The following is a 19763-nucleotide window of genomic DNA, read 5'->3' as shown; positions in this document are numbered from 1 at the left end:
TGAACTTCCTCTGGCTGCACGATCCTGGCATGTTTCTTGTGCTAGCACTTCTGCTGTTACAGCTGCACAAGAAGACTGAGAACCTTTTGCACTGCAAAGTCACAAGTAAAGGAAAAAAGAGAGACTATGAAGGCTGAATTACTCTATACAAAACCCCAAGACCATCAATCGGTGTAACAAATTCCCTGCTGACATTTTTTGGCTTGCGAATCTTTAGGATACTTGGGAAGGCTGCCCTGGTATGTCAGATGGACCTAGGTCTGCAGGCCTGCCTTCACTTCAGTTCTCACGCTCAGCAACTTTGCTAGAGACAAGTCAAACAAGGAACAGAACTGTGTCTTTTAATTGTCTCAGTGAAGTGAACCCAAGTCAACATAATTACCTTTGTACTTTAGTCCCTTGTAACTAGAAGTCTTTAAGTTGATTTGGCTCTGAGTACCTGCCTTGAACAATCACGAGGCATTATTCTCTCTAGCTGAAAAGCTTGTTCAAGTGGTTCCTGATTTGCTCCACCCCTATCTGTAAGTTTACTATTCTCTTAGCTGTGTTACAGACCCAAGGTATACGTATAATGATAAAAATGATTCAGGTTAAATAAAACAATTACATATTACCACTCTCAAAGACTTTTTCTTCTTTTAAGCCAAATCATTGCTATGATGCAGCCAATAGCAAAACCATCCAAATTGTCCTATATATACAGTCAAAGGAGTGCTAAACTGCAATTGTGGCAGGAAACAGCAGCAGTCTTTTAAAGTGGCTTTTCCAACAAAGAAAATATAATTTCAAACTAGTTTCATATAATAAAAATAATTTCAAATGTAACTTCAACACTTTGGGTGTCTCTATAGGGGAGTGTTCAGAGAAACTAATGTCAGTTAATTACATTTGTTATTTCAATGCACAATTAAAGCATATTAAACCTCATCTCAAAACTTCTCATCTAGGAGTAAACAACTTAATTAAGCTTGTTTATATTTAAATTTATTCAAGAAAATTAGTCAGAAAATTAACTGAACAGTACAAAGACTCTTACTTTCACATAGAATTGACCTTGCCTGGCATTCTTCAGGAAAAGAGCTGATGTGATCTGAACCTACTCCTATCCAAACCTGAATGATTTTTTTTTTTTTTAATTATCAGGCCATAAGTAGACTGAGCTAGTAAAATATACGTGCTACTTATGAAGGGAGGAGCCATACAGAAATCTATTGTCCTTAAATTTATGTAGATTTACTTCAAAATATTTAATGAATTGTGTAATTTATCTACATATTCTTATTTAGACTTTTAGTTAATTAAAATCTGATAGTGGATGGGGGAGGCAACTTTTGGTCAGAATCTTTTGGGTTAAGTTATCTTTAGTTACACTAGAAAATTTAGCAAATCACAGTCTGCTATAAGGCATAGCAGAATTCAAGCAAATTTGTGTGAGTTTTATATCTCCTCCAAAAACTGACTTCAAAATAACATATCCTGTTATTATCTATTTTCCTTACAAGTTCTGGTATGCAGTAGCTTCAGACATCGTGTTATAAAACAAGAAAGCAAATGCACTGTTTTGAAATCCTGTGCTACTCAGCTGTTTTTTGGTAACATTGAACCCAACATCAGTCTAGGAAGATCCATCAGAATGTTTTTCCTATTCTGTCCCACAGATTTTCTCCTTTTCAGAATTTCTCCTGTTCTCACTTTTTGACAGAAAGAGATCTTAAGAAATAAAAATCTGTAAAAACTTTGTTTTAGAGAGACTGTTTCCCAGCTTACTGGCCTCACTGCATTTCCTCTAGCCTCACAGCTTGCAACACATCCAAGCAAGTCCACGTAAATAAGCACAGGAGTAAAACTTCTCTTTAGATTTGACAATAGATTTGTTACTTTCTCTGAGCTTAACTTGAAACGTATAAAGAGCTGTGTTAAAATCAAATGCTTTCCATATATACAGTACAAAGTAGAGTACCTGCTGAGTATTTCACAGAATTTTGTCACAGTGTAACTGCTACAAATATAAATGTGTAAAATACCACAAACTTAAAGTATTCTCTAACCTCTTTTTTGTCTAAAGCAGCATATTCAGCTTCAATGCTTTCAGCTTCGGGATCACGTGAAAATACCATTCGAGATTCCAGGTTAAGAGCCAGCTCTTTGTGGTGCTGTTTCTCTGCACAGTCACATGGGGTATCTTTATTTTCGTTTTCTGCAAACAAATCTCCACCGTGTTTTACTAGAAGCTGAAAAATAAAAAGTCAAGGTAAATAGTTATTAATCACCAGCTCTAATAGCACCCTGAAGAAATGGCATGTCATTCAAGAAGAGAATAAAAAAATATGAACAAGAAAACAGAAAAAAAGGGACAAATATAATAGCAATTGCCTTTGAGAAACAAAGATTCTGTCATGAAATAATTATTATATAATCATTGGATAAAACATTAATTAACCATTGGATTATTAATAAATTAAATTATTATAACTGTTATTAAATAAATTACTGCTTGATTTCACATATAATTATACTGCAATTCCATGGAACCACAACAGCTCAGACATACATTACAAGGCCATGTTGTACAATACATCTCTGTTAGGGTTTGAATACTGAAGTTCTGCTGCTGGTAAGGTCAATGCTCCACAGAAAATGAGGGGCCTGAGTTCATCAAACACGTGGCAAAATGAAGCTGCAGCCACCGTTAAATATTCGTTATACGTGGGTATAACTCCACCATTCTTCACAACACTGGCCCGGTACAAAAAAGTCAGGGATCTCCTGGAAAGAGTCCAGCGGAGGGCCACAAAGATGATAGGGGGCCTGGAGCATCTCCCCTATGAGGAAAGGCTGAGAGACCTGGGTCTGTTCAGCCTTGAGAAGAGAAGACAGAGAGGGGATCTTATCAATGTTTAAAAATACCTTAAGTGTGGGAGACGGGGGTTTGGCCAACCTCTTTTCAGTGGTTTGTGGGGACAGGACAAGAGGCAATGGCCACAAAATGGAGCACAGGAAGTTCTGCACCAACATGCGAAAGAACTTCTTCACAATGAGGGTGACGGAGCACTGGGACAGGCTGCCCAGGGAGGTTGTGGAGTCTCCTTCTCTAGAGATATTCAAGTCGTGTCTGGACGCCTACCTGGGCAGCCTGCTCTAGGGAACCTGCTTTGGCAGGGGGGTTGGACCCGATGATCTCTTGAGGTCCCTTCCAACGCCTACAATTCTCTGATTCTGTGACCCACTGGCGGTGACAGAACATGGGAGGATCCTTAGGTAAGAGGGAAGATGGGGCACCTGTTCACAGGTAGCTCTACCTGATTTTTGGGTACATGAGAAAAGGGAAATGAGGTAATGCTACCAAAAGGTAGAGCAACTGACCGCAAAACCAGCAGTGATTTTTCTACTGACATGTAAATGGTACTGTAAGCACACATGTTGGGTCACACTAAGCTTATCAGTGCTCAATACAGAACACAGCCTTATATAGCGCCCTTTCACCGGCCTTGACTGTCACCAGTAACCACCTAGAAATGGAGTTTCTAGCTAATAAACACTACTTGTGCTGCTCTCAGTATCTTGGCAAACTCATCTCCTGATATGCTGATCTAAGAAAGGACAGCAAACACCACAGATTTTAAAGGCCAAGAGTGGATCGTTTAGCTGATTTATTATGACATCTTTATAACAAATGCTAAACTTTTAATGATGGAGCGCTCAAGACAATCATTCGCTACTAAAATGATTCATCCTATGTCTAAATAAAACTAAAATCTATAAACATTATCTTGCTTTCAGACCATGATGGCTATAACAACTCTATTCTGTACTGCAAGGATATTTCAAAGCACAGGTTCTAATTTTTATACTTTTAGAAAATAAAAGGTCCACAAATGGATCTGTTCTCCACAAAACCTTTTGATTGTGATCAGTTACTTCTTACTTTTCAACATACTGTATTTCCTTATCTGTCACAGTAAAATACCTGGAATCATTCAGAGAATCACAGACACCTCCCACCAGACCAGGTTGCCCAAAGCCCCATCCAGCCTGGCCTTGAACACCTCCAGGGATGGGCATCCACAGCTTCTCTGGGCAGCCTGTGCTAGTGCCTCACCACCCTCTCAGTAAAGAATTTCTTTCTTATACCTAAAGCTACCCTTTTTCGGTGTAAAACCATTACCCCTTGTCCTGTCACTACACTCCTTGACATAATGTCTCTCCCCATCTTGTAGATCCTCTGAAAAAAAATCATATGCTCTCCAAAATAAACAGTGAAACCAAAAATACTGAAAACTAGCACACTAACAAGATTTTGCTGAGTAGATATTAGCGTCATCAAGAATGACACCATGTTTTCTCTTCATAGCAGAGTATCGGGTAGAAATAAAGATAATATTGGGACAATTATCAAGATATCCAGCGTACAGGTACCTTGCAGTTTTTTTTGAACTTAACATTGCAAAAGCTTTAACTTCAGTTTCACATTCTATCTATACATTTTAAACTTTAACAGAAATTTACCTGAAGGAACTAAGACACCTTCTGAGGAAGAAAAATAACAAATAATCTTGAAAGAACACGCCACAGACCTATGCAGTTCAAGATCTAATTTGCAAAGTGAGGAACATGCGAATTGACAAGACGTTAAAAATGATACCATATTTCTTTGGTACCACTGTTAGAAAGGCTGGTGTCTGTTAAGAAATGAAAAGGAGACTAATAATTTAAATGATCCCATTAAGAATTTAGATAATAAAAAATGCCATTTAACACGCCAAATATGCTGTGATAGAGTGGAATATATCTGCATGAAATAAAATCTGTTCAGCATGAAGGTCAAGCCTTTTTTTTTTTTTTGTTCAGTATTTGGAGGTAAGCACATTAACTTTGCCCAACTTATCTTTAGCAATGTGTTCTGAGCAGCTGTTCTGCTCTGAGAAGAAATGTAATGCATTTGAATGGAGAAGTATCAAGACTGCACATTTGATCATCACCTCTGAACAACTCAACTAGTAGGTGGTTCACCCACAAGGCAGTATGTGCGTTTTTTTTTCCCTCTCCTTATGTGGGTATAGTGGAGATAGAAGTTACAAGGCTGGTGTTTTCCTGGAAAGTTATGGAAAAACAAGGAAACAATTAAAAATGAATGTTGATTTGAAGTGACAGTAACCATGCAAAACCAGGCAAGCAGTGGAGAAAAAAGGCAAAATGCACTCCTGGGATTCTAAGTTACCTTCAATTTATTGGAGAGAGGGAAAAAACATGTGGATTAGGCAATTCAGTTTTCCATCTCTCTCTCTCTCTTTTTTTTTTGGTTAAGATTTTTAATTCTCAAATACTCTCAGGAATAAAGGGATCACTGTTAAATTCCTTCACTAAGCTCTGTTTCCTGCTTTTCATAATGTAGTGTTCCTGCTCATAATCCTGTTCCTGCTGAAGAAGTTAAAAGGACTACGGACAACACTGGAGGACTTAAAATATCTCATACACTAATCTTAGGATACAAGTTCCTCTACGCTATGGAAGGGCACCTAACGAAGTTTAAACCTGGGGGTCGAGTAGGATACTCGTTTCAGAAAACATGTTTCTGAAGTAGAAAACATGTAGTCCATGTATTGGGGCTACATAACTGAATCCAAATTCTGGCAAATAGCAGTCCATGTGGATTAGACTGTAAATTGTTCTTCCAAGACAAACTGAAAGCAAATCAGACTCACGATGGTTTAGTCAACTTAACACTACATATTGTAATAATAACATAAACCAGTTCATATGGTTAAATGTGGAACTAACAGTCTAATAACTGGCTTGATCTAATGAACAGACAGTTCAACAGACAGTGAGAAATAAAATGATAATTTGTGAAGAAACACAAAGCATGAACTTTTGTGATGAGGTTAAAACCAATTGATTTTACAGGCTAGAGTTAAAAGTTGCAGCCCAGCTCCAGAACCCCAATTTACTCCACAGTGAGTGTGATTCCTTCCAAAATCATCGTCTATGTGGCTCTTAACTGTGTGAGCACAATTGCTTCATGCTCTTGAAATTTAATCTTTTGGATAACTGTGTCTACTTCTAATACCACTGTATAGCCCCATCTGGAGCCATAAAGGCAGAATGATTGAGGCAGACGATTCCTTGCTCCTTGTAAATCCCTTGTAAATCTGAAGTCTAAGTTACCTGGGGATCTCAAGTGTAAGTGTACTGGTAATAGCTACAAAAGACCAAGGAATAAGAGCTGCTCTAGAAAATGCAACTATTCTTTTTGAAGGATTTAACAGTATGGGTCCAACTGCTGGCAGTTTACAAATCAGTGTAATAGACAAAATATTTCACGAATATGAGTAAGCAAGCTCCTAAGTGCCAGAAATTAAACTATGTTGGAAACTGTTTGCTGAACGTTTCTTCTGTTTATCTCTTCATCACCAGATGCAACCATCCTTATGTCAAACCATTTCATGTGAGCTTTATTTTGTTTTCACTGACTTTGGCTTGAAGAGGTTGATGGGTGATAAATCCTGATATATCTCATTGTCTGATAGGACACACACATTCATCTTCTAAACAATAATGTTTAAAAACAAATGGATCTTCTTGGGGAAGGCTAGATAGAACAACTGTGATTGAAAATCTCTGTAGCTAGAATTTATCAGGCAGCTAGATTGAACAAGTGGTATTAAAAAATAGAATGAGAGAAAAGTACATGATCTTCTGCAATCCATAATTTTCTCTGTTTGTCCAATCTAAAAAAGAATTAAAAGTTGACAGTCAACTTAAAAGCAGTATTAACTTAGACCAAGGACACAACCTGATGCTTGTTTACAAATCAATTGCATCAAGAGGCACTATCACAGAATCATGGTTTGGGTTGGAAGAGACCTTAAAGACCACCCAGTTCCAACCCCCTGCCGTGGGCAGGAGCACCTCCCGCCAGACCAGGTTGCCCAAAGCCCCATCCAGCCTGGCCTTGAACACCTCCAGGGATGGGGCATCCACAGCTTCTCTGGGCAGCCTGTGCCAGGGTCTCACCACCCTCTGAGTAAAGAATTTCCTCCTAATGTCTAATCTAAACCTATCCTCTTTTAGTTTAAGGCCATTTCCCCTTGTCCTATCATTATCTACCCAAGTAAAGAGAGGAGACTTCTCCAGGCTGAACATCCCCAGCTCTCTCAGCCTTTCTTCATCGGAAGTCGGTCAAATAACCATACAAAGGAGGACTCAGTGTAGTTGACAGGAAGAGTCAGGCAATACCATTGTGTAATTCAGTTACTGTGTACATAATTAGCTGGATTTGAGTATAATTTAGCTAGAAAAGACTGTGACCTGCCTCCCTGGTGAAACTCGGGACATGTGTAAGTAGGGAAGTGCTAGGGAAGTGCTGAAGACAAACTGCTAGCATGGAGCTTGCAGAGCAGTAACAACATGGAGCAGAGAAGAGAGAGGCCACAGGGGCAAGATTTATGCTGTGATACTGGAGGTTAAATAAAATAATCTAATAGCAGCACCCTCTTAACTCGTCTCATAACTAAGGGACCAGACAGCCAGAGGCTTACATTATAGCAAAGAAAACATCACAGGGAAGCAGTTTCCATTCATTAGAAGTTCAGAAAACTACATAGGAAAGATGATCTTTATACTAACAAAATGAAAAGCATGTTGGCTATATAAATAAAAAGACAGCCGGCTGAGCTTTTAAAGAAGGGACTAATGAAAAAACAGAAGATAAAGAACAACATACAGTTCAAGGTTGTGACAAATTTTAAATATTCAGATAGAATCTGGAAAACGTGATGGAATACAATCAATATAACAAAGTGATACCACTGGACAAATCATATGAGAATCACAGAGAAGTTCGCAGTGTTGGAATAGTGGTGCTATTTTTTTTTTTTTAAAGCTCACAGATAAATAAACTAGCTCTACCAACAAATACCAGAGAATTCCAATGGAATACAGTGCTGGACTTAAACAGAAAAAGCATTAATGATCACCTGACCAAAACTGCAACAAAAGTGGGATGCTAACAAAGAACAGGAATGCTACAAGGCCAGAGCACACAAAGGGAAACTTCAGACACCGAGTCTCCCAAGTATACTGAGAAAATGCTGTGCTAATATATGATGTGTAAATTAATTTTTCAGACTCCATAAATGACTGAATCATCGACAAACTAGTTAGTCAACACGAGAGGAGAAGCAACTCCTGACTTTGTCCAGAGTAATGTGCAAGACCTGATTCAAAATGTTACTGTCAAAGAACCACTCAATAACAATTCCCAAAATGTACTTAGAGCCAATGTCCTTGCCAAAGCAAAAAAAAAAAAGACAAATGATCCACTGTCTAATTTCAAAAAGTGGTACTGAATAAAAGTGCAGAAAATTTCTAGAGACATTAGAAGAATCTGTCAAGGTAGATTAGCAGGACAGATTCATACAGGAAATAGGAAGCTGAAGTTGTTTCCAGATGAAGAAAATGTAAAGAACAGTCTGGAAAAGGTGAATGTAAAAACACAATGAATAAGGCTAATAATGGTTTTGAACAATGTGCCAAGTGCCGAACAATTCGGAATAAATCATTTCAAAACCATACAGTGAATGTGTCTGTAAAGTCGATCGCTGCACAAAGTGCAAAAGGAATCTCAAATAACGCAAAGCAGAAACGTGATAAGAATTGCTGGAATCCTGCTTCTCTGTGGACGTACCACGTAGGTCCCTATGCTTTATGAAGGACACCAATCAAAGTCTGTTTCCAACTGAAGTCCCAGCACAAGTGGTTCTAGAACAAATCAATAAACCAAATACTAATGAATCTTCAGGACCAGATGGTATTTATTCCTGAATCATAATGGAACTTAAATAGGAAATTTCTGAACTATTTATTATAATATGCAACCTATTGCTTACAGCTGTCATGGTACAAGATTAGAAGGTGGTAAAAGTAACACTAATACTAATAATAGCACCACAGAAAATCAGGAAAGTACAGAACAGTACATCTGTGGCAGCTTGATAAAGTAAACTGACAGAAAATTCAATCACAAGCATTACTGATAGATATCTGGACAAATACGAAATAATGAGGAAAACACAGCTTTCTTTGAAGGAAGTTATGTACAACTAATTTATTAGATGTCTCTGAAGGAGTCAAAAACATGCGGGTAAGAAAAAGCTGTTTGATGCAGTCTATGTACAGACCTCCAGATAGTTCACCAAAAACATTTAAGAAAAGTAGACAAGCATGGAAAGCTGTTTGACCAAAGAAATAACTTGTTAAAAGGCAAGAAAACAGGGAAAATGTCACTTTTTACTGCAGAGAGAGATGACCAGTGAAGTCCCACCAGTGCTGAGACCTGCCTGTTTAAGATGCGCAGAAGTATCTAGAAAAGCAGGCGAATGAAGTGATAAACTCTGCTGATGATGCTAAGTTAACAAATGAAGAGCAGTTCCAGTAAACATGAAGTTATGTACAGCAGGAAAATAACCTACATTTTGCATACAAATGCTGAGCTCTAAACTAATCATTACCATTCCAAATACGAACCTTGATGTTATAATAGACAGTCCTATGAAAATGTTAGCTGTTTTTGAAAATGTTAGATGTCTGTTCTTGTGTTCTTTAAATTAAATTACCAGCATAATTAAATACTAGTTCTCATTATTTGGTATAGTTTAAAAATAAATTTGATGGGAGTCCTTCAAAGTTGTTATGATTCCCAATTACTCATTGCTACCCACTACTTTCACAAACATTAAAGTAATTTTTAATTTATAAAAAGGTAATTATATTGGAGTATGTTTAATTATATTGAAGTATGCTAGCACAGTTGTATGGCATCCTATAAAAAAGCTGGGCACTGTAAATTAAAGACATCAAACCTGTTCTAGAAACATGGACAGCCAGCATTAAAACTCTAATTTTCTTTCAGGAAGTTATTTCACTTCTCTTTACACATACAGGTATGCCTCTGTTTAATTTTAAAGCTATGTCTCCAATGTTAGTGTCTTGTAATTATTTCCAACTTTTATAAACCTATGTGAGTCTATATTGTGCTGAAGAGTTTATGTCATAAACTTAACACGTATATAATTCATTTTTTCCATTGTCTTCTACGCAGTGTATGTTCTGGGCTGCTTATCTTTGTCATTTTTTCAATTAAAGAAAAATAGAATTAAAAAGTTAATTCAGCATACATTTCAGTTTTTTTTTCTTGAAATAGCTTTGTGAAACACTCTGCAAGTAATTTACTAATAGCAGTTATACAAACTCATGATTATATATCAATTTTTACCTCGACGCAGGTTTTCATCCCTGAGGCAGCAGCATAGTGCAAAGGTGTATTTTTTTTGTTATCAACAGCATCAATAGCTGCTCGTTCATATTGTCCTTCATCCAGCTTTGCTCCCTTCCATTTCAAGATCATTTGCAGACAATCTGCTCTCCTGCAGTCATCTTCTGAGGGTCTGGTCAGGCGAGGATGAAGAGCTCCTTCCGAGATCATGATCTGAGGTCCCATACACAGTAAGTGCATAGATGTCTCATTGTGCACGTTCCGTTTATTTGGGTTGCCATCTCTCACAAAAAGGAAAGTTCTGCAAGAAGGGGGAAATAAAGAGAAGTAATTAGCACACAATTCCACACATTTTCGTGAAGTGGGAAGTGTCTACTATGACAGCTCTTTTTAATTCTTGACAATGTTTTGATTAGCTGTGTGAGAGATTAACATTAATATATAATTACTACTGGATATGTCTACTGCTAACATGTAGAAGTACAAAAAAAAGGTCATTCATTACTCTACGTGGTGTTCACAAGTTGCTTTATTTACCCATTTAATTCTTCCCAAAGACTACAAGCTGTTTTTATTTTCATTTTTGGGAAAGCTCTGGTTAGAACACCGGTCCATGTGCACTTAAGAAAAGTTGGGGGAGTGTTTCACATCCACAGGCGTGAGTACTTTCTGCTCTCCTTCAATTCTCTTAGGAGTCAATAGCCAAGATTAGGATGAATTAGCGAAATATCAAAAGCGCATTTGATTACTTTGTCCATTTGTGACAAATTTTAGTTGGCCAGGTTTATTCTAAAACTCTGTGTTGTATTGCAATAAATGTTATTAAGTCACAAGACTGATGAAACAGATCATTTCTTTTTCTACTCTGTGTCCTTAATAGCAGTGCATTTGGTAATAAACTAATTGAGAATGCTAGAGTACCTTCTTAAAAATTCATTCTTCTTCCCCGTAGTCAGATATAAAGGCAATATTTACTATTTCTTGAAAATATAAAATACTTTTTCTGCCAGCACTGCATGCATTGAGTAAAGACACTATTTGCTTTCTCATTCTAGAGTATATGAAAGTGCAATATAATGCAAATATGCCCACCTACGCAGATGACAGAGGCTGGCAAGAATTAAAGTCTTTTCTTGGAATGTTTTAGAGGCAGTTCAAAGTGGACAATTAACTATAGCAGCAAAAAGGGTCAGCTGAGGAATGAAAGGGAAAGAACAGACTGATTCCTGGAATTGCAGATCTAATTCCTGACAGCTCCTGTGGCCACGCAGCTTTCTGCTGCATCTTGCCAGCAACGAACTATAGAAGTCACAATCCAGTTCTGAAATGGAAGAACTAAGACATGCTGTACATGGCCCATGAAACCAAACTTGCTTTAGCCTTTTGAAGTATATGCTATTAATATAATAAACGTTAAAATAATAATATATTAAGATAGTAACATTTTCCTTAAAGGAGGGTGTGTGGTAGGAAATGTCAGGGAAGAAAGACTGTCTCTTTATAAGTGGCAACGGGAATCCTGTAGGAGGTACAAAAAGAAAGCAAGGTACTAGGTAGGACTGGGGCTGGGGAGAAAGCTACGATGAAGGAGGTTCACATGAAGATAGGAAGGATGGCTCACGAGAGGTAAGTTCACGCTAGATCAGAAGCATGGCATGTACGTTCAAGAAGTCACTGCAGAAACACGTGTGCTGCTCCCACACGGCCCCTCACACATAAAGCCTGCAGAACTCCCTATTCATCCCTCTTCAGGCTCTGCCCTGCCTCCTAGCATTTTTCAAGAATGAAAAAAAAAGTCATTCTGGAATCCGTAAGTCAATACAGGGCACCAGTTTCTACCGTCCCTGCCCTCACCCCTCAGACTAATTGAAAATAGTTCCGATCACTTTCTGTTCAAAACAGGCAGCTCAGCCAGCCAAAGGCAGGCACTGCCTAAATACAAAATCAGACTATCGATCTTGGTGAACAGCAGAGCTCAGAAGAACTTGATAACCAAATTGACAAAAGAAAACAGAGGCAGTTTAACATTTTCATAGCTTTTTTCAAAGATTCTCCCAACCAGTTTATGATGACTGACATCACTGCTAACCACCGAAGCCTAAAAAATAATTCCTTAGTTCCTATAACAACTTAAAAGTAATCTTTATACTGATCTTAAACAATTTATTGCAATTATTAGTCTATTTAAACTTCTGAATCCACAAATAAACTATTTCAGGCAGAGACAAAAATGGAAAATCGAAGCACATATAACAGCAAAAACCTTTTGGCCCACAGACTGCATGTATTAATTAATTATAACTGTGGGTCCATATGGAAAAATGCACAAAAGCAATACAGCAACAATTAAATTGGATCTAACTGTAAGATTTGCATGTGAAGTCATTTACAACTAATAAAACAAGATGACAACGTTCACATGTCCCACACAATAGTTAAGTTTTACTATCTTCTGTTCAGTATGGAGTTCTCCAACAATAAATGTACCTCACCATCTTTTCACCCCAGCAGGCATTACGTGGCATGCCTTTCTCTCTTCAGGAGCTCTCCCATGCTTTGGGAGGACAAAGGATAATCCTGAAATTATTTTATTAATAAAGGAAGAGGCTATATAGGATGGGTGTGGGACTTCCCTCTCACAAATTACTGAAAACAGACTGGATTTAGTATTTCACTGTAAAAACGTAGGTACTGTTTATCTGGTCTTACAGGGGAAGGATGTCCTGACAATAGCCCTGTGGTCTGCTGATTTTCTCTCCTTTCTTCCCTTTGAAAATCTCTGAACATTCTGAGTTCAAAAAGAAATTTGCTACTAAAATACTTTTCTTTTAAAGAAGCAGTAACAAAGTATTCAGATGAAAAGAACTTCAGAAATACAGAGCCCTCTCCTCTATAAACTTACAATTCCTCACCACAGCCCTGCCACACACCACTTGGCAGAAATCCTAGGAGGTCTTCAACATCAGGACGTCTCTGACAATCCTTCTTTAATTTCTCCTTTTCAACTTACATTTTCTGATTCCTAAGCCTAAATTCTGTTCACCAAACCAGTGTCAGAAATGGGCCACATGTCTATGTAGACCACTCTGTGCAGATAGCCTACAAGATAAACCAATGGGGGCTGGCCCACATGTGGCTAACCTTGAATGATTTTTCCCCTTCTTGTTTGATTTTCCTTCCGTTCCAATTACTGTAATTGCAGAATAAAATAAACATCCAAACAAGAAACACACACACACAAAACCATTGTATTTGTTTATTATAAGAACAGCTTCAATCTCATCAAACTTCAGGTAAGCCTGAAGAAAGAGCTATAAATTTGTATTTCTATATCACAGATTTGCATGTGTTCTCTAAAACTGATGATGCATTGTGGTTTTACCAAATCTTTGTGATAAAACAAGGTCATGCTCTTCTGGAAGTCCTTGAGAAGTAAAAGCTGTGCTATCACCCCAGTCATCACTGGACTTTGTATGCCATCCATCGCATCCCATTTTCTTGAAGATGCTGACATACATGTTCACCACTTCACTTGCCTGTTTCATTATATGCTTTTTAGCTATATGGCTGTATGTTAAAGGATGTGTACCTGGTCACACTATGGGGGAAAAACACAGAGCGCCCAAGAGACTAAGCACTACAGAGTAATAACAGCTTTTGTGCATCTTCACTTACTGTTTTTGAGTCTGTATCATTGAAATATATTTTATTTAAATTAGCAATGCAAGTTACAAAAAATTCACGGAGTTCAGAAATATTAGCCATCAGTATTAAAGAAATTGGGTTAGTCTCCTCAACCTAATCACCTAAAATATATACTGTGTTCAAAACCATAATCTAATTTTTGAGCTAACCACTGAAATGGTTCCAATTAGCTCACAATACTTTGAAATAAAAAGTAGATTTAGAGATGAGGTTTTGCAGAACACTTAAAAATTTCAAAATAACTAAAATGAAAGGTTTTTCAAATCCCTCTAGAACACACTGAAATTTGCTTTGTGTGCTTTGAAATCCATTTTTCACTTTTTTTAGTGTATTATATAGAAAATAAGACATTATTCTGAAGGAATACTTTGTAAGAATACGTAACACTGCCAAGTAACGTCTCAGAACTAAATTTCCACGAAACATTATGATATTATGAAAAGTTTTGATATAGAATGGTTCCCTTGTTGTTTTCCAATAAAACATATCAAGAGAGACTAGTCTTACAATAACCAGCAAAACATGTACTGATGTTTTTTATTTTCAGGTCAGGATACTTATGCTGGCATTGTAAATTTCAGTATTAAAACTTCTTAATGTTTCCCTTTCTGCAGCTAGACTCATTCAGCTGTTCTCCATCTCACAGTTTACAGCTGTCTTAAATAAGCCACATCAATGTTAAAACTACTTGTACCTTTTCTCTAGGAGTTTGTGCTGAAATAGCTAATAGATCGTTTTAAAAAGCCTTACTTTGGCAGCAAAAATGATCCTTAGAGAAATCTCTCTCATTACATTATAGCAGACATGGTAGATGCATTTGTTATGAAATATGAATATGGTGAATTTAAGATTAAAGATCTTAGTGAGAGAGAGACAGACTATTTTGTGTGCTTGCTTGTTTTCAGATGAAAGGGATTTAGCAATACAGGCAAAATACTTCACAACAAATTACATGAAATGACAAGACTAACTGGTATCAAATGGTATCCAAAATAAAGTATAACATTTCCTTGTCTGAATAAGCTTTGTGTAGTTTGAAATAAGAAGTGGAAAGAATGAAATGACAGAAGGAGAGAGAGATTAGAAAGATGGGAGCAGGGAAAGAAATGAATGAAGGAAAAGGAAAAAAGAACTCAGTGATGAATGATGAGATGAATTGTATGGAAGGCAATTAGATATGAGAATGGCAGATGTTTCAGATATGAGGATTTGCAGGTACCCATTGTAAAACCTGCTTACAGAAAACACAAGGCTAAATCTAAGTCCTCTTGGTCTCTGTGAGATGTAACTTTGGAGACTCACTAAACTGAATTTTTCTAGTTCTTTTGCAATAAAATCTGTTTTACAGTATTACAATACACTAGTATATTTTCTTCTGTTAACTTCCTTCTACAATTCATTTTTATTTTTACTTCAAGTAAAGATCACCTCAACTTAGCCTTCAATGTATTTTTAAACTGCTGTATGAACAAAGAAGTATAAAGTTGTTCATTTTTTAGTTCATACTCCTTAAGTCCTGGCTGGGGCATTGTCAAATAAAGATTAAATAAAGTTGTTTTTCTTTTAACATTACTGTTCCCTTCTACTACTACCCATGCAAGTTATTAACCGCAGGTCTCCTAACGGTCCATCCCCAAACCCCTGCATCTTCCTTATGAAACAAACAAACAAACAAAAACAACAAAGATCACTGCCCTAGGAAAAAACAAACAGCAGCTACAGATGGTAAAAACTTCCTGTCTGCCTCCGTTTTCACTGGTTTTAAAAATTAGATAACTCTTTCACATTCAAGTCAGTAGCCCTAGCTATTTTTACCTGGAGTCCAGATCTAACAAACAATTTCTAAGCCTCTATGTAACACAAGGTTTGTAAAGGTAGCAGGCACCTTCGAATTAGAAGCATGAGGAGTGACGATTAGATATACAGGAATGAGCAGATAAGAAAGCTTTATAAAGATGGGGTCAGATCCCCTCTGCAACCACTACGGTGGGCTGCGGTAGGGTGCGAGGATACCCAAATGGCAGCTGCTCTGCAGAAGCCCTCAGCAGGATTTCCTGAGGACAAGCACCCGAGGCAGTGTTTAGGCTAAAGGCTTTACCTGGTACAAAGGCCTCATGGCCTGCTAGCGACACGAAGCCAACAGAAACAATTCAGTACTGCATGGCGGGTGGACTTTCCCTTTCCCATCAAGTGAAACTCTATTTTATTTCAAAGTTTGAACTCAGTCTGCCTAACATGCTAGACGGCTGCAATTAGACCCACCTAGTTCAAATGTCAGGAGCGTCTTCTGGGTATTCGTTAACCACATCTCCTCCTCCCAGTTCAAGGTGCTTTATAACCAACAAGCTGACTCTGCTACTTCTTTAATTCAAAGCAAAATGTCACTTTAAAATTCAGTGAAGAACTGTCTGTGATTTCTGTATTGCACTGAGCCAGGCCTTTAGCTTTTCTAATTACCAGGCGGCCTTCATTGTCACCTCCCAAGCCAGACGAAGTTTCTCAAGGATCTTTAGCTATCTAATCATTACCGTTTAGAGTTGACAACACTACAATGTACATTGCTGTTTTCTGTTTTTATTTAGCGCTTTATCATCACTTACATTCCATGCTGTGATATTTTAAAGCATGTGATTCACTCCTGAATCAGGTTACAATGCATTGATTTCAGAATAGCACAATGTTTCTGTGGTGACCTGCAAAAGCTGTAAAGAACACTCTTTTTCTTACAAAACACACTTAAGACTTATTAAAAACTTACAATATTTCTCTCAACAACTCTACCAAAGTTCTATATAATAATCCCAAGCTATGGGGATTTTTAGAATGACTATATGCTGCAAGCTATTAGTTTTCCATTACTAAGATTTATGTGGGTAACCTTTGTAGAAGACTCAAATGCTGCATGGATTCAAATTCTCTCTCATAACTTGAGGTAGGTGTTTCACCTTATACGTATTCTCTGAAAATTGTCTTACACTGAATTTCTGCATAAAAACAGAACTTCAAGGCTGTCAAACCAGTGCCCCTTTTTAAAACTAAAACTTCTGACTAAAGAGTTAATTTAAAAGGCAGCTTTACTAGTGAGTAACTATTGCTATAAATTTCTTCCACCATAAAATTAAGCTTCAGGGAGAAGCACAATAAAACTCTTGTTTTAAGAAGTTATTGAATAGAATCATACAATCATTCAGGTTAAAAAAGACCTTAAGATCATCAAGTCCAACCATCGCCCTAAAACAAGAAGTGTCTAAGTCCTGCCTGCTTGCAGATTCTCTGTTCTTAAATAAATAGAAAGGTACCTTTCTGTATTAAACAAATGATAAAAAGACCTAGGATGGATTTAAATCTTTTAAACTGTCATTGCATTGTTTTACTATCACTTCATAGCACAAAGAACATTCCGACTCAAGTAAGTCTTTAATCAAGGTAGACTTTCAAACCCTGCAGCAAGAAATATTAGCATTTTTTCTTCCAAATCTATAAAACCTCCCTAGAAAGCCATTCCCTTGCCTAAGATCAACATCTGCCCTTCTGTCAAAGCTATCTGGTAAAAAAACTGTCCAATCATCTCTAAACATGTTGAAATCTTCAGTAAGAATCATCCACTGCAGGCAGCTCTCAAATGCTCACTTAAAATATACAATAAAACTTCTAGAACAAATTTGTGTTTTTTTGTAAACAACACTGGTGTAGGGAAAAAAATAGTTTTGATTACTGTTCTCCTTGTTTGTTGTTTACCTTCTGTGTCTCATGAATGGGTGTGACAAACACCAGAGCTAGCAAAGGCAACCAGTACCTCACTCTGGATATACAAATAGGCTTCAATAGGCCCCAGCATCCCCCTTTTCCTCATCTTAATTTCGTCCAAAAATCAAAGGGACAACTCTTCAGTCTAAGGGGGATTCAAACCAAAGCTGAATACAGGGCTTACAGTTCAGAGAAGACGACTAACATCCCCAAACGGGTGAATTAATACATTTTGTATCAACAAGTTCATTATTTGGCAGGGTCCCATTTTTACCGATGGTATTTGGTGTGTAAGACTTTCAAAGAGCAGTGCTGTAGACCCTTGTGATTTGGCTCATAACTTCAGAGGTATAAAGAACTACATTTTGCCTGGAAATGTACTGGTAGAGTGAAAAAATGTATTGCTTATGGGAAATACCACTTAACCACAAGGCAGTCAGACTTTACTCTAGTTACAGCTTCCAGATTTTGCTTCAAGCTGTAGCTCTTTGCAGAATCCAAACTTGAGGTGACAGAAGCATGAAAAAAGTGTTGAAAAAAGTGGCAAAAAAGAAATGGCTGTAACATTTACACCTACTACTATCCGTATTTGCAGAAAAGCAACAACAGACTCAAGATCTTCGGGCTGTGAACTTGAATAATAAACAACTGACACATTCCCTCATTCTGGGAAACATCAACACGACCATTTCTTCAGGTTTTACTAAAAGGGTGATGAAAACAGCTACATTTATGATCTGTTTCTCTACACAATGCTACATATTTATACCTATTAATAGCTATATATGTATGTATACACACATATATACAAATATGCATATAAAAACATATGAAAATGTATCTATGTGCAGAAAAACAAAACCAAAATAAAAACCAAAAAAGTAAAATGAAATTATACAGGTAGTTCTGATAGCTGGAGACCAAAACAAGCCTGAATCTGTGACAGTGAAACTTGCTGATTTTGATGCAAGGTACTTACGTATACTATATAAACTACGCAGCAAATTGCACTACTTTATGCAATACAAGGAAACTTTATGGAACCTTTATGCAAGGTATTAGAAGAGGTACAGCAACAACGAAAACTAATCTGCATAGGATTCCTTTTCACAACATACCCTCTAGTCCTTGAGTTAACTAGTCCACCTTCCTATTAAAAAAGTTACACTGCAAACTCCAGTGAAAGCATAAACTTACAGCTAACAGCTTTTTGAGCATTAACAGAAGTATGCCTAAGCCATATACTGAAAAGCCAAGCCCTTTTACTCAGTAATTTAAGAATCTCATGTAATGAATTAAATCATAGTTATTGAATCATTCAGCTTCCAACACAATAGGTCGATACTGATGCATTAAAACCTTGAATAATCACCGTTATTTCATTAACTTGAAGTACTTCCCCCCTAAAATGTACTATAACAAACAACTGTAGTGTTCTAGGAAGCACTTGATTATTATTTTTTTTAATCATGACTGACAGCTGTGTAGAAGCATGGGTTAGTTTAAATAGTGTTGTGAAAAATATTAATATTTGCCTACGCAGCCTCAACTAGTACAATAATTATTTCTTTTTATTAATTATTTTTTATTCATTCTGTGGTAGTAGAAAATTCTTTATTACTTGCAGGTACTTCTCTGTTTCATCAACTCTTAAGCTTCTCCTACAGCCCAAGAATCTGCAAGCAGTAAAAAAAAAAAAAATTAAAAAAAATGGGTAGGAGACAGTGCCTATTTCTATTCTAAGATAAAGAATCTGCTGACAGATCATTAAAGTCTGCCTATTTATCAAACAAAACCAAAACCAAAATACTGTGGGACTACTACCCTGACTTTTTATAAGCCATAAATTCAACTGGCCCCTTGCCTAAGAACTGTTATGAGCATTGCCAGAATTCCTGTAAACATTAGTAATATCCTGCTAAAAAAGGAGCAAGGTTAAACCAGGAGCAATCTGGGCTAATGACAAAACATAGGAAGCAGTGGAGAGGCTGTCAAGGACACTGTTCTCCCCTGCTGATGGAGGTCTGTGAAGAGCTAA

The 19763-nt window shown here is 37.1% G+C and overlaps 1 protein-coding gene across 5 annotated transcripts in view; it reads right to left on the bottom strand.

The window, feature by feature from the left end:
• Window positions 1-19763, bottom strand: part of ANKIB1 (ankyrin repeat and IBR domain containing 1) — a 96208-nt gene that overhangs the window by 36912 nt on the left and 39533 nt on the right. For all 5 annotated transcript variants that reach the window (XM_048077508.2, XM_048077507.2, XM_048077510.2 and 2 more), the window contains 2 exons: window positions 10274-10574; window positions 2049-2231 (listed from right to left, as the gene is read on the bottom strand). In XM_048077508.2, the coding sequence (XP_047933465.1) occupies window positions 2049-2231; window positions 10274-10574 (484 nt within the window). The remainder of the gene's footprint in view (window positions 1-2048; window positions 2232-10273; window positions 10575-19763) is intronic.

This window comes from Anser cygnoides, chromosome 2 (genome assembly GCF_040182565.1).
Source record: "Anser cygnoides isolate HZ-2024a breed goose chromosome 2, Taihu_goose_T2T_genome, whole genome shotgun sequence".
NCBI classification, from domain to species: Eukaryota; Metazoa; Chordata; class Aves; order Anseriformes; family Anatidae; genus Anser; species Anser cygnoides.
This window is presented reverse-complemented; position numbering and strand designations above follow the sequence as displayed.